The sequence below is a fragment of the Tetrao urogallus genome (genome assembly GCF_951394365.1).
Source record: "Tetrao urogallus genome assembly, chromosome: 4".
Lineage (NCBI taxonomy): Eukaryota > Metazoa > Chordata > Aves > Galliformes > Phasianidae > Tetrao > Tetrao urogallus.
In genome coordinates, this window is record NC_136817.1 from 54,507,076 (window position 1) to 54,530,965 (window position 23,890).

Below are 23,890 nucleotides of genomic sequence, written 5' to 3' on the forward strand. Positions count from 1 at the left end.
TTTGCTAGTGGCCACTTTCCCAGTCCTTAGAGTATCCAACTATCGCAATGAAATGATCTATTTTTTGCTTCCTGGCTCTCTGTTTGAGTCTCTTAAATTGTGTTCTGAAAGCTACTTTAACATTCAGCTTAAATTTATGCCATCTCCCATTCTTTGTACTTTTTAAGAGCCCAACTTGACTATTTTGTTGTGCTAATGGATTTGTGTGTTTCAGTAGCTAGCATACTGTGAAAGGATTCATTTGTGAAATTTGGAGATGTATTCCCGACTAGCTGATTCCTGGCTTAGTAGTAGTAGTTTCATTAGGACAAAACTTTTTGTGCACAGTGTTTATTACCTCATTCTAAAGGTAAAGAGAAAACAAGCCTTGATTTTTATTTATTTACTCCCCCCTCTTATTGCACTATCATAAAGAAATGGCTGATGGCAGCAACTTGATCTGCTCATAAGTGATCTAAGTGTTTTGCATAGTAGCAGTTGGGCATCTGTTGCCAAAGATCTTGCCAATTAATGAGTCAGAGGTGAGTTTCTTTGCAGTTTTGCTAAGCTCTGGGGTAAAGTGAAAGCAAGGCTTTCCAAACCAGGCTATAATTGATGAAGGAAAACTTCAGCGCTGTTTATCGGATGAGTGAGAAGTTGGGGAGCCTTTCTGTTTTATTTCCTATGGGAAGAAGGTTGTTACTGTCTTGTTTCAGGTTATTCTTCGCAACCATTTCATTCCAAGGAAAAGGGAAATGTTTGAAGATGGCTTTGAGACATTGTCCAGAACCTGCTTTTCAGCTGCCTTTTCCTGTTAATGCTGTAGTGTATTTGTATGTGGTAGTTCCACATCCCAGTTTGTATTCTTACACAGGGGATGCGTAGTGGACAAGCAAAACATGTTTGATTCAAGCAGGTTTTCTTGATATTTAACAAAACAAAAAACAACAACAACAACAAAACCACAAACAAAACACAAGAACAGCCAATATCTGATCTGTAGCTTATGAGACATACAGTGCATTGGTGATGCTTGGCTATTGGAACCTCTTCACAAATCCTCCATTTCTGTTGGGTCACTAGTTACAGAAGAGTTGAACAAGATAAGAATGAGTGATATTTCTCTCTCTATGATTTTTCACTTTAAACTTCTTAATGATGGAAAAGTTCAGGTATTTTCTGAATCACTTCCCTCTTAGGAAGAATTATGTTCTTAAACTGATAACTTAAAGTTATTATTGATCACAAATAATTGTCTGTATCTAAGTGGTACATAATAGCCCATCATTTTACTGTATATTAATGCACAGGAATTGTAAAAGTGGATCTAAAATGTCTACTTTGAAGTGAGTGCTTTATGGTGTTTTGTCGTGTTATGCCGCATCCCTAAACACTTCTAATAATGTATAGACTAAGTATATTAATAGCAAGTTTTAAACTGACTTTTTAAAGATTACGGTTACAGCATTAAGTATGATGAAATGTCTTAGGTTATATGGAGTGTTGTAAAATCTATCATTTATTGTACTAAACCTTTATGGTTGAGCAACTAACAGCTTCCACAGAAAATACTAAATCAGGCTGACTATAATTTGTACATCACACTCCAGAGACAAATATACCTAGTGCTCAGATATTCAAAGGCTTCTACTTTAGGCCTATTATTTATAGGCAATGTCAGAAAGCTGATTTTTTTAAAACAATTGTACTTTTTATTTAGTACAAATTTAGTTCACTCAGTTGCTTCTACTTTTGAAGTGGTTTCTGTTCCATCTTAAATAGCTGCTTGTTTATTTTTCTGAAAAAGCACAAATAAGTTCATTAAATTATGAAACAAAATCAATTGCAACTAAAATACAGAGGATTTTTGTGCCACCAAAGACTGTAGTGTGCTTGCTTGTGTTGACTTGGGTGTTTTCTAACTCTCATGGTTTTTTTTCTTTTTAACAATAGACCTAAATTGGATTTGTGGCTGTGGTGGCTTTTTTTTTTTTTGCTGCTGCTGTTATGCCTTATATTCTGTTTGCATTAAGTAATAATGAAATTTTTTCATAAGCTCCTTCATTTATTTCATTTTATTCCTTTCTGTGTATGTTTCTGGAACCAGGAAAGACGCACAAATAAATGTGTACTTGGTTCAGATTGGTTTAGGCTGCAAAATGAATCCTGTACCTTCCTGCTATTTCCTCTTTCTGCCTAGATTGAAACCTTTCTCAGAGTAAAAGTAAAAATAGCTTCAAGCCTTCAAGGTGCACTAATTTTAACACTTCAGTGAAGTATTTATAGTATTTCAGGCATTCCATGCCAAAGATTTTGCTTATTTATTTATTTTTCTCTTGCTTCTACTAAAATATCAGCACTCTGCCTTGCCAAACATCAGTCTCAGAAATATATATTTCAATTCTGCTCTGTTTTGGATCTTCTTTGATGCAGATGAGATCACCTATGAGTTTTTAATTTGTACGTCTGTCTTTGAAACTTGCAGAGTGTGTGTGTATATATGTTATTTGTTGTGTCATTTAGGTTATCACAGAAGCAGACGAGGGGCAATTTTAGCTAATTTTTCTTCTTAACATCTACCAGCATGTCAGGCTACAGGCAATATAAGCAAATTATTTTGTATAATAGCAAATTTTTTTGTATACTTTTAAAAAGAAGCGTTTTTCTTACACTTTTACCTTTCCATCCATTGCTGTGATCAATTTTCATCCAGGACTGACTGGCTGTTTGGAATGCTGTGATGATCATGCTTATGTAGTAGATGTGTAAATTAGTGTCTGAAAGATGCTTGGGTGTTTCTGCAGCTTATCATTGCTTATGGCGCATTGGGCACCCGAGATACTTGAGATCAACTGCAGAAATACGTGGTGTAACTGGCAAAGGAGAAAAGGTAGAATCTCCTTTAAGCATCAGAACTGTTACCTTCGTTGACTGATTCAGTTCTAACTTCAAGAATTTTCAAACCACCTTCATCCTGTTAGAATGAAAGATTCTTACAGAATTTCACAAAAATTGTTCAGCTGTCTAAATCCTGTGTACATGTGTGTGATTAAGAGATACTGACTCAAAGCCAGAGCTTTGAGACAAAAAAGCTGCCTGCGCTGTTTGTTGAAACTGTAGATGCTTGTGGCAGTCTGTAAGTAGTTTTCTTCTCCAGATTTCTCAGCGTAATATATGGCTATGTCAAAATGATGCTGTTTCCATAGAAGGTATCCCTGTATTTTAGTTTCATCTTATTCTTGTTGTGTTTAGAAGTACTAAACCTTGTCATCAGATAATGAATTTTATGCGTTGGAGGGAAGGTGTGTTTGTTTTTATTGCTACTGTGAAGGAGATCTGAAAGGTGCAGCAGAGTGGAGAAAATCTCCTAGTGGCAGTTGTTAGTGCTGAAGCAGTGTGTCATGGTTCTATGTTTCTTGTTTGTTTGTTTGTTTTTACTTTGGGTTTCAGTATTCCACATCAAAACATCATGTAGTGTACGGGGTATTAAAGTGTTAATGCCCAATCCCAGGTACCTATCCCTGTACATTACAGCAGTCACGGGATCTGGCCCTTCCGGGTGGGGGGGGCGCTCTCTTGCTGCCTGGCAGTGGGTGCTGGAGGGTGCTTTCCTAGCTGTTCCAAGCTTTTCAGGTTTGACTTGGTTCCGGGAACTCTCTCTCTCTCTCATCTTGTCTGATTTATTAATCTTAATTTCAATTAAATTGTATATATTGTGTTATCTTGTATTCCAATATTATAGTAAAATAAGTTTTCCTCCATAGATTGTTGCCGCTGCTCTTTTCCTCCCTTCCTTCCTTCCCATTTTTTGTGGGACTGGGGTGGGGGGGGAGGGCAGAGGCCTGTTGCCCCTGTCACGGACATAGATTGATCTGGTCAACTCCGTGACAGATTTTTGGCGCCCAACGTGGGGCTCGCTGCTTTTTAGCTTTTAGAACGATTTTTTTTTTTTTTCTCTCTGCTCTTAGAGAGCTTTGTTAGGGAGCATTATCAGTAGTTCAAGTTTCTGTGCTGGAAAACCTGACCTTGAAAGATTAGGCGTACCGCCAGTGTTCTGGGATATTTGTAAACTTTGAGCACTACTTAGTCTGGGTAGTGCCTTTTTTTCCTTTTTTCCTTTTTTTTTTTCCCTCCTCTTGTTAGCTTCAATTCATTAACCTCTTTTTAGCAAGCACCAGCAATGAACCCACTCGTTATCCTGGGGGTGCTGGGTAAAGGATTAAAAGCAATGGTGTTACTCACAACCTACTGGCCAATAATCCATCTCACAGTTATGTGTTGTGGAATTGCGTTCATATATAACTACCTGAGGGCACTGATGGAGACACCTATGTTTTACCTATTTGCAATGTGGTATGATTTGAATTTTGACATTTACGTCCCAGAAGGAATGGCTAATTTCACAAACAACTACATCCCAAATGGAATAGCTAATTTTACAAACAACACGATGTTCAGACCAGTCTCCGGGTTTTCTTCTCGGTTTGTCAAACGTTTTTTGAATCCTGAATTAATACTCATGTTGTTGTTGTTGTTCGTGTCATCAATTCTCCTGAATGTATTCCAATTCATTCGTAATAAGGGGAAGGAGTCTGCTCCAAGACTAGAGAATGATGACTGGCAGGGAATATGGAGAGGTTTAGGAAAGGTCTTAGAAGCATGGGGACCCGCAGTGTCATGGGATTTTACTCTTGAACACCTGTGGGATCCTGAGAAACTAAGCCAGTATTTGAGTCAGGGACTATGCGGCTTACATAAATCTAAGGAGGTACAACTTATTTGGGGTTTGGCTTGTGCTTACCGTGCCCTATATAATACCATTCTGGAGAGAGAGAGTTTCCAAGCTGAGGTTCAAGCCAAAGGGGAAAATCCCCAAGTCAAATCTAATCAATCACAGGAGACACCAGTAACAATACCAGTTGCTCCTGTGGAGGGCAAGAAATGGAAACGAGTGTCTTCGCGTCTTGAACGAGAAAGAGAAGAAGAGGAGGAGGAGGTGGAGGAAGATCCAGGCGAGGGGCCCTCCTCAGAACCACCACCATCGCGAAAGGCAAAAGGGAAAACTAAGAGACGTGCAGAAGAGAGTGATGAAGAGGAAGTCTCTATTACTACTCGCCGGCCTCTAAAGATGACTGAAATCCAAGGTTCAAGAAAGGAGTTTACACGGCGCCCGAATGAAACTCTTGTTTCCTGGTTGGTTCGCTGTTGGGACAGTGGGGCCCATAGCTTGTCTCTGGATGGTAACGAAGCTCGCCAACTAGGTGCCATTGCCAGAGATCCAGCTATTGATAGAGGAATTAGTCGGTGTTCGGATGAGGCTGCCTCCCTCTGGGAACGAGTGTTAACAGCCGTGAAGGAAAAGTATCCCTTCAAAAATGGCTTGAAGATTGCGATGAAAAAATGGGATACAGTGGAAAAGGGTATCCAGTATTTGAGGGAAATAGGCGTGGTGGAAATGTTGTATGACCCTGACTTTGTTCCTAACCACCCACACCAAAACCGCGACCCTGAAAAAATGAGGACAACGCCTGAGATATGGCAGAAAATCATGACAACAGCACCGGACAAATATGCCTCTACACTAATGTCAGCGTGTGACAGATTCAACGAACAACAGAGAACGCCCTTAGTTTATGAATTAATTGTTATGCTCCAAAACTACGAACAATTGCTGTCCCCAATTCATGCTGCCGTTGCTGCTATATCAAGAATGATGACGGAGCAAGTGTCTCAACTGATTAACCGTGACAAACCTGTAGCAGTATCAGAGACGCTTGATGAAGATCAGGATAATCAAAAGAGTCTATCGAAGGATATGAAGGTGATGAAGGAGATGATAAAATGTATGCAAGCCCACCTAACTAAAGACAATGAACCTTCCTTCTCACGTGCACCATCAAAGATCTCAGCTGTTAGAAGCAAACGCTCTCCGGCTCAAGTAAGGGGTAATACACCGCGAATTACCTTATGGTATTACCTACGTGACCATGGAGAAGACATGGGGAAGTGGCACGGTCAACCTACTCCTGTACTACGAGCCCGGGTGAAAGAATTACAAAGCAGATCAACCACCAGTGCAGTTGCTCCAGTTACCACAGGTAATGAATAGGGGGGCCCTGCCCTCAGTCAGGGGGGGGAAAGGGATAATAGAGTATATTGGACTGTGTGGATTCGATGGCCTGGCACATCAGAACCACTGAAATATAAGGCACTGGTGGACACTGGTGCACAGTGCACTCTGATGCCCTCGAGTCACCAAGGGACAGAATCAATCCATATTTCTGGAGTGACTGGGGGCTCTCCAGAATTGACTGTGTTGGAGGCTGAGATAAGCCTCACTGGTAAGGACTGGCAAAAACATCCTATTGTGATGGGCCCAGGGGCTCCATGTATACTAGGTATTGATTATCTCAGAAGGGGGCATTTCAAGGATCCTAAAGGGTATCGATGGGCCTTTGGAATAGCTACTGTGGACACAGACAACATTAAGCAGCTGTCTGTTTTGCCTGGCCTGTCAGAAGATCCATCTGTTGTGGGGCTGCTGCAAGTAAAAGAGCAACACGTACCGATTGCTACAAAAGTGGTGCACAGGCGACAGTACCGCACCAACAGGGATTCTTTGCTCCCCATTCAGAAGTTAATTCATCAGCTAGAGAGCCAGGGGGTGATCAGCAAAACTCACTCGCCTTTTAACAGCCCCATATGGCCAGTGCGTAAAGCCAGTGGAGAATGGAGGCTGACGGTGGACTACCGTGGCCTGAATGAAGTCACACCCCCACTGAGTGCTGCTGTGCCGGACATGTTAGAACTCCAGTATGAACTGGAGTCAAAAGCGGCCAAATGGTATGCCACCATTGACATTGCTAATGCCTTCTTTTCCATTCCTTTGGCCAAAGAATGTAAGCCACAATTTGCTTTCACATGGAGGGGCATTCAGTATACCTGGAACCGTTTGCCCCAGGGGTGGAAACACAGCCCAACCATTTGCCATGGGTTGATCCAAACTGTATTGGAACAGGGCAGTGCTCCTGAGCACCTGCAGTACATTGATGACATCATTGTGTGGGGCGATACAGCAGAAGAAGTCTTCGCAAAAGGAGAGCGAATGATCCAAATTCTTCTGAGTGCTGGTTTTGCTATTAAGCGAAGCAAAGTGAAAGGACCTGCCCAGGAGATTCAGTTCCTAGGTATTAAGTGGCAAGATGGCCGTCGTCACATCCCGACAGATGTGATCGACAAAATCACTGCTATGTCTCCACCCACTAGCAAAAGAGAGACACAATCTTTTCTGGGTGCAGTGGGCTTTTGGAGAATGCACGTTCCAAACTACAGCCTCATTGTAAGCCCCCTTTATCATGTGACGCGAATGAGAAATGAGTTTACATGGGGCCCTGAGCAGCAGCAGGCTTTTGAACAGATTAAACAGGAGATAGCCCGTGCTGTGGCCCTAGGGCCAGTACGGACGTGACAGGGTATAAAGAACATCCTCTATACTGCTGCTGGAGAGAACGGTCCCACTTGGAGTTTGTGGCAAAGAGCATCAGGAGAGACCCGAGGCTGACCCCTGGGATTCTGGAGTCGGGCGTACAGAGGGTCTGAAGAGCACTACACTCCGACTGAAAAGGAGATCTTAGCTGCATATGAGGGGGTTCGGGCTGCTTCCGAAGTAGTGAGTACTGACACACAGCTCCTTCTGGCACCTCGACTGCCAGTGCTGAACTGGATGTTTAAAGGAAAGGTTCCCTCCACCCATCATGCTACTGATGCCACTTGGAGCAAGTGGATTGCACTGATTACACAACGAGCACGGATGGGGAACCTCAGCCGTCCAGGAATCCTAGAGGTCATCATGGACTGGCCTGAAGGTAAAAAGTTTGGAACACCACCAGGAGAAGAAGTATCACGTGCTAAAGAAGCCCCACCATACAATGAACTACCAGAGAATGAAAAGAAATATGCTCTGTTCACAGACGGATCGTGTCGTATTGTGGGAAAGCATCGCAGGTGGAAATCTGCTGTGTGGAGCCCCACACGACAAGTTGCAGAGGCCACCGAAGGGAAAGGAGAATCAAACCAATTTGCAGAGGTAAAGGCTGTCCAACTGGCCTTAGATGTCGCTGAACGGGAGAGGTGGCCAATGCTCTATCTTTACACTGACTCGTGGATGGTAGCAAATGCCTTATGGGGGTGGTTACAGCAGTGGGAGCAAAATAACTGGCAAAGAAGGGGTAAACCTATTTGGGCTGCTGAATTGTGGAAAGACATTGCTGCCCGAACAAAGACTATAGTTGTAAAGGTGCGTCATGTAGATGCTCATGTGCCCAAGAGTCGGGCTACTGAAGAACAGCAAAACAACCATCAGGTAGACCGAGCTGCCAGAATTGAGGTGGCTCAAATAGACCTGGACTGGCAGAACAAGGGTGAATTATTTCTGGCTCGGTGGGCCCATGAGACCTCAGGTCATCAAGGGAGAGATGCAACATACAAATGGGCTAGAGACCGAGGGGTGGACTTAACTATGGATGCCATTGCACAGGTTATTCATAACTGTGAAACATGTGCCATCATCAAACAAGCCAAGAGGATGAAACCTCTCTGGGAGGAAGGGCGATGGCAAAAGTACAAATATGGGGAGGCATGGCAGATTGATTATATCATCTTGCCACGATCTCGCAATGGCAAGCATTATGTGCTTACTATGGTGGAGGCAACCACTGGGTGGCTTGAAACATATGCAGTACCCCATGCTACTGCCTGAAACACCATACTGGGTCTCGAGAAACAAGTCCTGTGGCGACACGGCACCCCAGAAAGGATTGAGTCAGATAATGGGACTCATTTCAAAAATTCTCTTGTAAATACTTGGGCCAAAGATCATGGCATCGAGTGGATTTACCATATTCCCTATCATGCTCCAGCCTCTGGTAAAATAGAACGAAACAATGGATTGTTAAAAACGATGCTAAAAGCATTGGGTGGTGGAACATTTAAGCTTTGGGAGAAGCATTTGGCAGAAGCCACCTGGTTGGTCAATACCAGAGGATCTATCAATCGTGATGGTCCTAACCAATCCAGTTCCCTACATACCGTAGAGGGAGATAAAGTCCCCGTTGTACATGTAAAGAACATGTTAGGAAAGGCAGTTTGGGTTCTTCCAGCTTCTGGAAAGGGCAAACCTCTCCGTGGTACAGTTTTTGCCCAGGGACCAGGATGCACTTGGTGGGTAATGCAAAAGAATGGGGATGTCCAGTGTGTACCACAGGGAAACTTGATGCCGGGGGAGTGCAGTTACTAATTCTGTGTATATATATATGTATATATATAGCCATGTGTGTGTAATGCATTGTAATCTTTTTTTTTTTTTTTTTTCTTTTGTATATATGTATATATATATTTTAAGCATGATGTAACGATGTAGAATAAGGGGTGGAATGTCATGGTTCTATGTTTCTTGTTTGTTTGTTTGTTTGTTTTTACTTTGGGTTTCAGTATTCCACATCAAAACATCATGTAGTGTACGGGGTATTAAAGTGTTAATGCCCAATCCCAGGTACCTATCCCTGTACATTACAGCAGTCACGGGATCTGGCCCTTCCGGGTGGGGGGGGGGGCGCTCTCTTGCTGCCTTGCAGTGGGTGCTGGAGGGTGCTTTCCTAGCTGTTCCAAGCTTTTCAGGTTTGACTTGGTTCCGGGAACTCTCTCTCTCTCTCATCTTGTCTGATTTATTAATCTTAATTTCAATTAAATTGTATATATTGTGTTATCTTGTATTCCAATATTATAGTAAAATAAGTTTTCCTCCATAGATTGTTGCCGCTGCTCTTTTCCTCCCTTCCTTCCTTCCCATTTTTTGTGGGACTGGGGTGGGGGGGGAGGGCAGAGGCCTGTTGCCCCTGTCACGGACATAGATTGATCTGGTCAACTCCGTGTCACAGTGTGATCCAGCCTGAGGATATAATTGGTGCTAGTGAAGAAGAGAACGGACTTGCTGGATCTGCAGGACGCATTTGATAGAGGATCTGTCAGACACTGAAGTGACTGTAGCTGAAGTTATGGAAGAGATTGACGGAGTGAATAAATTTTACAGGATGAGACAGTGTTCACTGGAGAGCTTTTAGAAGAACTCGAGGATGGAGAGTCAAATGATGGATGACTGAAGTCGCACTTAGAATGAACTTACATATCCTGTTGTGGGAAGTTCTTCACAATCAGCAAAATATTGACAAAAATGATCCAGTTGATGGAGTAAGACATAGGACATTTTCTAAAAGGCATCTTGCAGTCCCTTGCCAAAGGCTTTTGAAGAAAAATGTCAGCACAAAATGAGAAAGCATTGTATCAATAGCTAAATTGTTAAAAGATAAGAGCAAACGTGGAAGAAAATGGTCAGTGTTCTCAATGGAATGGAGTGTTCCAGACCTGAAATGTATAATGTATTTGTTAGTGACCTGTGGAAGATGGTTTCTGGGTGACAATTTTGAGTTACCTAATAAGGATGAGGATAAATCAATGGATTTCAGAAGTTTATGAAAGCAATAACTGGGCAGCAAAATGGCAGAAGTAGCACACTAGGGAAGTAAAAAATTTTATTGGTAACAATAACTGTTCTGTCTAAATATGTGAGATGGCAGGCTGTGGGCTGACCAGCGTACTTCAGTTTTCAGTACCAGTGGTAAAGCCAGACCAGATGTTAAGAATTGCTGGGAAAACAATAGGGAACAAAATAAAACATTGTTACATCACTATGTAGGTTTGTAACTTTTCCAAGCCTTGACTGCTGTTTTGATTTTTGTAGTCTTGTCTCAAATTTTGAGTTAATGAAACTGGAAGAAGCTCAGAAACTAGTGAGAAAGTACTAAATGACTTCTGTGTGAGAAGTAATTAAGGAAAATATGCATCTTCCCATCTGGCAAAAGGCAGTCTGGAACTATACACAATTGTGTGTGGTAAAGAGAGGATACATATGGATTGATTGCTGCTTGCTTTAGTGCTTCCCCTGTATAGCATTGAAGGAAGCTGATAGGAGCCACGATGAAAGCAAAGGAAATGAGGTATTCTTTGTCAAAGTTTTGTAATGTGAAACCCTTTGCTAAGGAATGTTTTGGATGCCAGAATGGTATTCAAGAATGGTTTCAGAAGGAAAATAGGAAAAAGGTGATAGAAGTAGAAAGTGCAACCTTCGAAGTAAGGAATCATCCATGAGATTTCATATCTTGAGGATATTTGCATTTGCAGATGACTGCTGTTTGAAACAGGGTACTGTATGGAAGAAGAAACTTGCAGTTACATGTGGTCCTTCAAAGAGCAACAAGTAATGGGTAGAAGGACTTATCAGCTTATTTAGCAAATAATATAGCAAATAATTTTGTTATTCAATTTGTAATATAGTGTTCATTTCTGTTCTATTTACAGGATTCTGAGCAACAATAAAATAACAGAGCTGAAGAATTGTTCCTTCTCTGGATTAAACCTTCTTGAAAGACTGTAAGCGCTTCTTTAAAATATTTTTCACTTCAAAATAAGAGTTATATTCTGTTTATTTCATTAATAACTCTGGTATCAAGATGTTTGTTCTATTTGAATGTAGCTTTCTGTGATTGCAGTTTTAATATAGTTAAGAATACATGAAAATTAGTTTTATATAACAGCAAAAAAGGTACTTAGCTAAAGTTGCAAATGATGAAATTAGGTGTAAATGAAAAAAATTGAAACCCAATTGACCAACCAAAGAAACCCCACCCACATAAATCAAACCAAACAAGAAGAACAAGAACGGCCAGCCAACCCTGAAAATTCATCAGTGACATTGACAATGGGATTGCACGCTACCTCAACAAGATTGTAGGTGACAGTAAACTGTGTGTTGCAGTCAGCATGCCTGAGAGATGGGATGCCATGCACAGAGGACTAGACAGGCTTGAGCAGTGAACCTCGTGAGGTTTAAAAAATACAAGATCTTGCACCTGGATCATGGCAACCCTCACTATTAATACAACTTGGGAAACTAGAGGATAGAGCACAGCCCTGCCTAAACGAATCTGCTGGTGGATGGCAAGCTGGACATGAGCCAGCAGTGTGCCTTCACAGCCCAGAAACCCAACCAAGACGCCCATCCTGGGCTGCATTGAAAGAAGCGTGGCCATCTTTTTGGTTGAGAAGGGTGATCCTGCACCTCTACTCTGTGCTGGTGAGACCTCACCAGGAGTACTGTGTCCAGATATGGAGTTCTCAGCACGGGAGAGATGTAGATCTGTTGGAGTATGTCTGGAAGAGGGCCACAAAAATGATTAAAGTGATAGAATGCCTCCCCTACAAGGGCAGGCTGAAAGAGCTTGGGCAGTTCAGCCTGGAGAAGTGAAGGTTGTGAGGAGGCCTGATAGTGGCCTTTCAATATCTAAACGGGAGCTATAGGAAGGAAGGGGATGGAATCTTAATCGGGGTCTGTTGTGGTAGGATGTGGAGAAATAGTTTGAAATTAAAAGAGGGGAGATTTTTATTGGAAATAAGAAAAAAGGTTTATTTTAAATAATTGTGGTGAGGCACTGGAATGGATTGCCCAGAGATGTGGATACCCTGTCCTTGGGGACATTCGAGGTCAGGCTGGATGGGACTCTGAGCAGCCTGATCTAGATGTAGGTGTCCCTGTTCATTGCAGGGGAGTTGAATTAGATGACCTTCCAGTACCTTAACGGGGCCTATGGGGAAGCTGGATAGAGGCTTTTTGTAAGGGCATGCAGCAACAGGAAAAGGGGAAATGATTATGACTGGAAGAGGGTAGATTTAGACAAGATATTAGGAAGTTCTTTACTGTGAGTGTGGTGAGACTCTGGAACAGGTTATCCAGAGAGGTTGTGGATGTCTTCTCCCTGGTAGCATTCAAGGCCAGGCTGGATGGTGCTTTGAGCAACCTGGTCTAGTGGAAGGGTCTTAAATATCCCTTCCAACTCAAACCATTCAATGACCTTTAAAGCTCTCTCCCAATCCTGGTGATTCTGTGACTTTTCCAGAGGATGCAAATGTATTATAACCTCTAAAAGAGGGCATCTGCAGTGTCAGTTTCTTATTGACATATATGTTAACAGTTTTTCTTGTTATTTTACTATCCTTGCATATATCATATGTATGGGGAAAAATGGGAGTGAGCCCAATGGGAGTAACCTCTTTAACTTCTCTTGCTTCCTGTTTTCACTTTCCCTTTCAGATGATATATTGCTTGTGGGATAAGAAGCATTGTAGCTTCTGTTATAGTCAGCTTTTTTTCCGGCTGATAGAAGGTCAGGATTGGCAGGTTGATCTACCTGGGAGCAAGCAGAAACTTTAGAGATAGGGATTTTTCTAGGCCGTTTGACTGGGAAAGTGGCCAGTTTCATAATCATCTTGCAACATCTAGGAAGAGTTCCAAAGTCTTTTGGCATCAGGGGATTAAAAGTATTTTATTCATCCTCTGAAACTTGAAGGCTGCAATCCCAGTCACCTGGCCTAAATAAATTCAAATGCTTCTATCATCCCACCCCCCATGCGCTAGGAGAAAAAGATATGTCTCCTACACTGACAGATGAGCTTTATTGTAGAAATAAGCTTTTGTGCCAAAAAGGCAAGGTTATCAGTGGGGACAGTATTCTAGATCTTTATGTGTTATTTTGGCATCATTGCTCAGGGTAATAAAAGCATCTGCTGACAATTGTTAGTTTTTGCAACTCATTATAATTTTCAGACAGGAAATGCTTGAAACTCTAATTAGTTTGAGGTGATGATTTGCATTTGTTTCATGAATCTAAGTCTTAATTTTGTTTAATAAAATTAGAATCCAGAGTTCTCTCATTTGATACCAGTCACTTGTAAGGGGTTTTTGGGTTATTTTTAAATCTCCTGTCAAGAAAAGAAAAATAAAGCAGTAAGTAATCCGTCATGCATTCCATCTTTAAAGAGATCTGGACTAGGCAGCTTTTCAGATGATATGGTGCTTTAATTTGAATGAGATAACATACTTTGTGTGTGCTGGTGAAAACATTAACAAATTATTGTTGAGAGTTAGTTGTCTTCTTCATGAAGGAAGGAAGGGATAAGTGGTATGACATATTTATCATTAGTGACCATCTTTTCTTTTTTAGTTTTTTGCCTTAAATGTTCTTAAGACCTGTGCATTTAGGACAGAGGATAATCATGTAATAAAAATATTGTATGAAACAGAGTTGAATAATCATTCTCTTGATTTGTTTTCTGAGGGAACTGAATCTGACAGGGTACCCTTGCCTAGAGAAACCCAGAGTCTTTACTGAGTTTTGTTGCGTTAAGTATGCTGCTGTTTGTTAGGGAAAGTATTTCATTGTGATTTTCAATAGTCCAGACAAATGTACTGCAGCTGGTATTTGAAATTACACCTTATCTCTGAATTTTTCAACTTGAAAGTTTAGCACTTGCCTCACTATAAAAGTGTTTTGAGACTTTGTTAAGTAACCTTAGTTATTAATCCTTGAATTCTGCCTTGATTTTTGTCTTTTCTGAAAAATAGACAAAATAATTGTTTACTTGAAAGATCCACTTTGAAAGTTATTGCAAACAGCTTGAGGAAAGATGACTGTTTGAATTTATTCTGCAGCCCCATATATGCATGCATAGATTTAGAGATGATAGTTTGAGAAAATAACATGCTCACAAGTCTCACTATGCCTTTTGAGTATCCAAGATGAAAGATACAACAGAAGCTAAAGTAATTTTTTGCTTTTTTTTCCTACCTGATATGTTTGAAATGTTAAACATTTGCCTCTTAATCATATGCTTGGAAAAATGTGTTGGCTGAATTTCACTCGTATCAGATTTCCTTCTTCATGGGAGGAATCTCTTTTGTGTATGTGATATTTTGTGTTATTTTTGCTATTCTAGAGGTTCTTTACTTACCCGTGTCACTTTCATACTGATGAAAACAAGCCTTCTCTTCAAAACCTTCAGTTTTTACATTGGCATTGGCTAACTCTCCCTAAAAAGCAGACTGTTTTGTTTTCCCTTTTAAGAAAATGAAAATATAATATTGTTTAATAAGATATATACACAGTATGATAATATTCTTGCATTACCTTAATACTGAAAACTTTCTAAAGTGTGGGAATTCTAACTGAGAATAGCTAGAAAAGAATTGTGGATGCGTCTATGGAAGAGAATATTTAATCCATGGTAGAATTGTGAAATATGTACAGTTTCCTTCAAATATCTCCTGTTAAATGATTACCTCAGTAGCAACAGAGCTCTGGTATGTGTGTGTATGGCAGGTAAAGTGAAAGAAAGAAGGTGATGAAGTTTGACTTTTTCTGCCTGTGTGCTTATTGCCTTAAAAACAGGGAGTACGTGTACAGAATGGTGTTCCTCTCTGGCCTTCAACACTGCTGGCAGAAGGTAGAGTGCCCAAGTGTCTGCCTCTTTCAGACATAACAGAAACACCCTCCCAATTCTCTAACACTGCGTCTCTATTCAAACTTCAAAGCTGTTCTCATTGCTGTTGTTCTGTCCGAAGAAATCATGGATTTGTTTTCCCACTGGATTCTTTTTCTCTCAATACGGAAAATTAGAATTAGATACGAAGGAAACCTCATTCTGTGACCCAGGGAGAGTAGAAAAAAGAAGAAATATTTACATTTAGTAGTGAAGCCTATATTGTTTTGAAGGGAGAATATAATTACATATAAGCCAGTATTTGCAAGGTAATCCAGGATGCAGTAAGTACTGAGAAAATTTCCAGATGTGTTTATTTTAATTTTCCTGTTTGTGTCAGTCTGTGTCTGTGCTCATAGGCATTAGCATGTTACCTATTGATGCAACTACTCATTAACCAATTATCTGTCATTTAAAATTTTAAGCATTTTAAATCATTTCTTCTCACCTCCCAATGAGGGAATTGCCATTCTATGAAGACTGCTGTGTGGAAAAGATACAATTTTGTGAATAGCTTGATAGAAGACTCTGAGTAAACTTTTTTTTTTTTTTTTCCAAAATGATTTTGAGTAGGGGAGGTAAGCTACAGAAATAGTTTTAATTTCTTTTTATCTTAATTTTAAATCTTATATAGCTTAAGGAAACATTGCTTATATCAGGTTTGTGGAATTGCATGCTCATCTTTTTAATTCAGAGTGGTGCCTTTAAAAGCAAAGAATGCTTACCTCTTGCTGCTGAAACTTCCTTACCACAAATGGGAATTCTGAACCTGTTTGTTCATAGTTTTGTGCTTGTCTGTTAATTTATGAAAATGTAGAATTCAGTAATCCCTTATTTTGTAAACAGGGGGTAACGACCAAAATAAGAATTTCTGTTTAACTCAAGGGTGGAATGTTTGTTTAGTACAGTAGAAAATGATTATACTGTGTATACGTCTACTCTGGTGGGGAGAAATTAATGGCTGAGTAATAGTGAAGAGGTCCAAGATTTTACTAGTAACCAGTGTCTGTTCAAAAAGATATTAAATGCTGTAATCTTCAGTAGCTTTACTAATGCTGTGTATTGTTACGATTTCCTGCCATTTAGCTGTAGAAGTAACTTCTTGCACAAGTCTATAACAGAGTATTTTTCATCATGTAGGTGCTTCACCTCATATAGCATTATCCAAAGTCTGACAGCTTAACTGATGCAGTCTGTTGAACCTTTGCATGGATAAGGAAGATTAGTTAATCTTTTTCTGAAGTGCCATTTGTCCTTGCACATGAGGGAGAGAGGAGGAAGAGACAGATGTGGATTTCAGTTAAATATTTAGGTACCAGAAAAATTTGATATTTATTAAACTCTAAATAATAACAGAGGTTTACCAATTACGTTTTAGAATTTAATAGTGCACCTTGGAAAATATGCAGTATAAAGGGAGTATTATTTGTGGACAGTCCTTTTTCACCTGTGTTCGTCAACCCTGATTTTATATATATATATATAATATATATATATAATATATATGGATGCCTGAAATAAATTAAAAAAAAATAATTAAAGAACTGAATAGTTTTTCAGGCAGTGGCAGTTTCTGATTATAGTTTCTGTTATGGTGCTGCAGAGTGTGGACTTCGCATTCTGCTAATGCTGGAACTTTTTTTCCAGTCTTTATGAGTGATTGGAGAGTGTCAGTATTCCTTGTTTGAATGTTTCTGAACAGAGAAAATGGTTTTATGGATATTCAGGAACTCGTTTTCTGCATCAATGTTCTGGAAGCTCTGTTTATGAAAGATGAGTTAGACAGGAAAATTTTTCTTCAGTGTCTGCTGTGAAATTGAGTAGTTCAAACTATTCTGGACTGTTGGAAATACTGTAGAAACTTATTGATGGGGAAAAGTAGGGCTTCTTTTAGTGTATACCTCATAAAGCTGTAGGAAGGAGATGTTGGCTTTTATAATGATTCGTGAATTGTAATTTCTTAATTTCTTTATGTCCATTCTGAAAAGACATATTTTATATCTTAAGAGTCCCTGGTAGCCATTGTGCCCTTCCTTCATTCAGAACGAAGGGGTTGTTCAGTGGCACTTGAGAGCTAAATAATTTTTACGTTTCAGTGGTTGTGTCTTCATGCCTCCGAGATGCTTTAGGAATTACTTAAACAATCTTTATTGTCTTGAGACAGAAAAAGATAAATTGTAAATAATGTGTACTCTTAGGTAAGTAATGTATACATGCACTTTTAATTGCAGACAACTGGACACAGAAACATACAGTTTTATAATAAAATGATTTTTTTTTACATGACAAACCATAGGTAAATGTAAATATTCTTTTTTTTTTTTTTTTTTTTTTTTTTAATTTGAACCAAATAACATAAGGATGGGTTGTCAGGCATTCGGTGTTCTTTTTTCTTGTGAGGAGTTGCAATTTGCCTAATTAATCACATATTTGGGGAGAGAGCTTTTTTAACTGGACATAAGAAAATCCTTCATAATGAGAATGGTTAAGTAGTGGAAGAGGTTGCATGGTTCCACAGCAAAATCTCCATCCTTTGAGGATGTCAGAACTTGACTGGATGTAACAGCAGAGCAGCTGATCTGATTTAGTTGTGCTTTGAGATGGAGATGGACCATATGACCTCAACAAATCCTCAATTGAAGCCCTTCTAATGGATTTCTGTCTGTTTGAATAAACTTCTATTTGGACAGATAAATAATTAAATCCTGTGGTGATTCTGTTGGTTAAGTTTTGCCAGAGAAAATGATTAAAATCAGCGAGTAAGAGGACTGAATTCCAATTGCTAAAAACCAGTAGTTCTGTTGGCACATATTTAGAAGCAGTAAAAATAGAACAGAGATCTCCAAGCCAAACATAACTTTTTAATAAGATTGTCTTCCCCACCCCTTTCATAAGACTCCCACTAATTCAACTACAGCTGCAATTTCTTCTAGAAACACTCCCTGTTCCTGGCGTCCTGGCAGTTGCACCCGCTTGTGCATCAACATCTCATACTATTTCTGAAGAGCTGCCAGACATGTCAGCACTGCCATAATTTTGTGCTCTTCTGATGTCTTTTACATTTCACAGTTTTCATATTTTAATGCCTTTTGAGAGATGAAGAAGAGTTGTCTTCCAAATGACTGCAGTGGGGAGGGGGATGAATCCCAACAGACTTTCCTGACTGTTGGTGTTGCAAGTTGAGAAAAAGCTAACAGTTGTCATATTCAAGGTTCTGGTCTGCTTGTTTGTTTTGTTTCTTTATTGCTTTGCTATCTTAATACAAAACATTGGAGTATACATCGTACAACTACTGTGAAAAGGTGACAATTGTGTTGGCGCTTTTTTTTTTTTTAATAGTTCTGGTTTCATGATCCCTTCTGGAACTGGTTTTAAGACCTATTAAGGGAGGGAAAAGGCAAAATATCGTGTAAATCTGACTAGTCACTTACTGTGAATTAATCCAAAATAGATTTCCGTCACAGTAAGATTCACCTTTAATTTTGAAAGTGTGTTGTTTGTTTTTGTTTTTCCACTGAAGTGTTAAATGTAAGTAAGAGATGCATCATGGAGTTACGATTTGAATTAATGAAATTAAAGATCACTGATAATTTGAACTACTGGGTTTCCAAGGCATGCTGCCAAGATTTTTTTTCTCCTCAAGTGAGAGTTGCATGGCTTTTAAATTAAAGTTTTAAGTACGAACAGTGTCATTTTTCTTCTTTGCCCCAAAGACTGATGGTAAATAAGTGATGACCAACATTTCATATTCTCAGATTTGTCAGTGTCAGGACTGGATTTTTCAGCCTTCTTGAAAGAGCTTTAAAAATGTTCGCTTTTCAGATCCCTGTGCGGCAGTCCCTGCTCCATATGGGGCAAGAAAATGAAATTGAGATGAGAGATTGGCGTATATACCATTGCTTTGTTTAATTTCAATTTGCAATGCTGCAAGGTAAATGTAAAGTATTTCGACTATTGAAAATATGTATTAGGCTTGGCAGTGGGGCATGAAGCATGTGCCGTTGTCTGTTGTACCCTATCTGACTCATCTGGCTGCAGGAAATGCTATTGTGAAATCTTGTGGCAAACTTGGGTTTCCATTCATGTGTATCTGTGTAATGGTAGATATAATCCTCATGTACTGTTTTTGTTGTTTTTTTTTGGCAGAATTATTAATGTTGCAGTAGATTTAAATAGTTTTTTTCTATTCCAACTCTCTAAAACACTGCTTTTAATTGGATTTACTAATTTGTTTTCAACTGTGAAGCTTTTTTATATTACCAAAGGAATTTAAACTTTTTCTCATCATAGTGCCTGAGAAGCTTTGAATCATAATACAGTACAAATATTGGATGAATAAGGAGGTGAAAATATTTTCAGCAGTGATAAAGTTTGTTCAAAACAGTAAATGCTGACAGATACTTTCTCTGATCTTTGAAGCTGCACTGTATCTGCAATACATCTGAAGTTAGGCTTTAAAACTCCTATGTCACTTGTACAGTTAATAAAGCAGATTAATAGCTCGGGTCTTCTGTTCTGAAAATGGAAGATCTAAAAACTTATGCTCTGTGTTTTCACCATCTTTATTTGGGATTTTCAGCCAAAGCTTTCTTTTTTTTTCCGGTAATATTGATGGAAACTTTCAGTTGTCTTCAGTATTTTTAGGATCTTGTTTTGCTGCTTTTGGTAGATGTTGGACAAGTATTAGATGTGACTGAACATTATGACACCAAGATAAAATGCATTATACTGTATAATAAGCAAATATAGTACATCCTGAGCAGCTGTAATCTATTTGGGTACTATGGTAAAAATATCTTCAATTGTACCCTTACTGTACTGAAAACTGATAGGACATTTAAAATAACACATGCTGTTCACGTTCTTCTTTCTGGTTAAAATATGGATTTGCAAATTTTGAAAGATGTGATTGTGTTAGAAAAATGAGAAATGTATCGTGTAGTGTTTGGGGACAGTTTGCAAATTAGCTGAAACAATTTAGGTGTAATCTTGAATCATGAATGTCTATACTTAACGGGTAGTTTGTGACCGAAGTAATGTCTTAATTTTTCTCTGCAGGGATCTTAAGAACAACCTTATAAGTACTATAGATCCAGGAGCTTTTCTGGGGCTTTCATCTCTGAAAAGACTGTAAGTAGTATATCTAACCCATCAGTTTAAGGGGGAAAAAAAAAAAAAAGATATAAATATCTTTTAATATCTTTATATATATATATATATATATACATATATATCTTTATATATGTATATACACATATACATATATATACATATATATATTTTTATATGTAGGAATGCATATATATTGAGAGTTTTGCTGTCTAAATATATACACATTTACATCTACGTATAAATAGAAGAACAAAGTTCTTCAGTTGATCTGACTGAAGATCATCTACTGCATGTGGCTTGGAAGTCTCACTTGATGTTACTGGTAGTCTCTCTTGTATTATTCCTCTCTTTTTCTATTTCTGTGACTTCCGACATCACTGGGTGAATGTTCAGTCAGAGCTTTGATGCCATCAGGTGTTGCTTTGATGAATGTTAAACCTGTCATGGTTTTGGCTTTTTTCTTCAAAAGGTCATAGTGGAACACAGAGTCCCTTGCTATTAATATTACACTGTAGCAACAGGGCTGCTAATGCTGCATTATTGAAGGTTGTGCCAATGTTTCCATTAACACATTTCTGGAGGATTTATACCTTGACTCAAAACTGTTTCAGATGAAGCTTGAAAAAACAGGATGTCAGTATGACAGCTTTTCTTAAAGACTTCAAATTTTCAAAATACCTGGAACAGATTTTACAGCATGGAAGTCTTAGTGATTTTTATTTTTATTTAATTTTGCCACTTTCCCTCTTATATTTTCATCACATATATTTGTCATTGTTTAGGTGATCCAGCTCACTTACTGTGGACCAACTATGGACTTCTTGAAGCTTAAGTTTTATCCCTTCAAGAGTTATTAGGAATTTTAGGATCTACATTATAAATAATGTAATATATATTAATATAAATATAGACATATCTGTGTGTCATAAAAGAACTGATAAATATTTTGGCAAGTCAAAAAATTAACTGAAGTAGCACATGAATATACTGTACAGATGCAAAAATATGCTTTGTGGTGAAACAAGCAAAGATCATTAAATAAGAAGTGACTTGAAAGCTCCATTTGAGCAAACCATTACTGCTTTAGAAATGGGTTAAGGAGTCTGCATGCATCTGTTTGTACATCTATACACCTGTGCCTTTTGATTTTTTGCTGAAAAAGTCTGTGTATATGGTGCATTCCAATATCATGAATTTTAGGTAAAAGACTTTGGTTTCTAGACTGTATGGCATCTTGAAACGAGTTTATTCTCATGTTTTACATTCTTCTTATTTGTAGAGACTTAACTAATAACAGAATAGGCTGCCTGAATGCAGACGTATTTAAAGGACTTGTAAATCTTATTAGATTGTAAGTACAATTTTGTTGTATATTATTTCATCTAAGTATTTTTACCGTGTAAGTTGATCTTTTGTTTCAGTGGGACTCGTTTGTTGTAAGCAAGTGCCTGAAGGACATGGAGCCTGAGATGTAGATTATAGTTTTTGCTAAAGTTCTGCTATAAGAAACATTTTATTGCAACTTGTTAGTAATGACGTATTAATTCACTGTGAACAGTGACATTATTTTTAAACTTCTTGAAATGCATAATGAACCATGCATAGAATTGCATGGGTTGAAAAGGACCACAATGATCATCTAGTTTCAACCCCCCTGCTATGTGCAGGATTGCAACCGCCAAACCAGGCTGTGCCCAGAGCCACATCCAGCCTGGGCTTGAATGCCTCCAGAGATGAACATTGCTGGTTGTTGCTTTTAATAAAGTATTTGCTGTCAAATCTTGCTTGCTTCCAGGCTTAAAATTCTTGAGGTAAAAAACTTTTAGGAAACAATTGTTTTAGTTATTTTTTGCTAGACTGTGAAATTTGATGTAATTCTCAGTCATATGGACTACAGCACTGTGCCAGAATAGTATCGTGTAGGTTTTAAAAATAACGCTGTCCTCAAGAGGGAATTTTTATACAGGTGAATTTCAAATGTCAATTTCTTGAGCATGAGTTGAAATAATTCTACTTTTATTTCTTAGAAATCTTTCTGGAAATCTGTTTTCTACGCTTACGCAGGGAACATTTGATCATCTTGGTTCACTGAAGTCTCTGTAAGTACTTACTGTATCTGATTTTAAAATGCATGATCATTTGTTCTTCACAAAACGTCCTTATTGTATCATAAAACATTTCTTGGAATTGCCCTATGTTTGAACCAAAAATAGCTGAAACAAATTACTGCAATATTCCAGATTTTGAATGAGAGTTTTTCACATTGATGTGTGTACTCACTAGCAAAAAAAAAATAAATTTTGTAAATGCATGAGAAATATGCGTACAGATGTCTGATGATTTAACTACCCTCAAAAAATGCTTGATAGTTATTATATAGGTGTAAGACAATAAAGTTATACCAACTTCAGAGTTTGAGAAAGTTTTACTTTGTGTAATTTATTACTTCTGTCTTAAACAAATAGTATCATACACCCTTTTTTTAATCAAGGGAACAAATATTTTAAAGGAAAACTTTAGTCTTACCTTGAAGCATGATATTTTGTTATACATACTGGTGGCTACATCTCAACCTCATTTTTCTCTTCTTTAATTTTATGAACTCAGTGTAAGAAAGGAAGTTAAAAATTTTGTCAGTGCTTATGATTAGCTTGCATTTTTCTCTGATCTTCTTTTACTTGTTCACTGTACTGGGCTTCGTGGCTTTGGTATTGAGAAAATTAATTGCATATAAAAGTAAATGTTTTCTTTCTTCCTCCAGCTTCTTTCAATTGTTAATAAGTTGTTACTACTGATTTTTTTTTTTATTCTATACAAAAAGATTGCTGTCAAAGAACATCATGGGTTTGGTAAGACAATCTGAAAATAACAGTTGCTGTTAAAAATATATGTCTGGAGGAATTATTGTGAACAAAGACTAAATGGAGTTTCACAAGGATGTTGATTTAATATTTGAAGTGCTCTGCCTATGATGATGTTCCATCTTCTAGACATTTGCAAAAATGAAAATTAGGCTTTTAATAGAGGTAAAAACAGTGATCCATTTTGATGCATTTTAACTCTTTCTAAACCGGTAGACTGTTAATGCTCTCTTTGAATTTAGCTGACTTCAACAGGCACTAATGGAGGGCCTGGTTTATCTTTTTAATAGGAAATATTAAACTATATGTAGGAGATTTTATTAATCACTGAAAAACCTTATATGATTTGCATATAGAGCAGAATAATCCTTAAGGTTGTGTGAGCAGTGCCTCATAAGAGAAGTGAGAGGATATCATTGTATTTCTGATATTTTTTAATGTTATAGCATCTGATTGCTATAATAACCTTTTGCCAGTGAAGTGTGTTCTTATGTTGTGGTGATGCATATTCA

The 23,890-nt window shown here is 38.4% G+C and overlaps 1 protein-coding gene across 1 annotated transcript in view; it reads left to right on the forward strand.

The window, feature by feature from the left end:
- Positions 1–23,890, forward strand: part of ADGRA3 (adhesion G protein-coupled receptor A3) — a gene marked incomplete at both ends in the record, with an annotated part of 60,351 nt that overhangs the window by 8,693 nt on the left and 27,768 nt on the right. The window contains 4 exons of the mRNA XM_079534809.1: positions 11,392–11,463; positions 20,464–20,535; positions 21,797–21,868; positions 22,545–22,616. Coding sequence (XP_079390935.1) covers positions 11,392–11,463; positions 20,464–20,535; positions 21,797–21,868; positions 22,545–22,616 — 288 coding nt within the window. The remainder of the gene's footprint in view (positions 1–11,391; positions 11,464–20,463; positions 20,536–21,796; positions 21,869–22,544; positions 22,617–23,890) is intronic.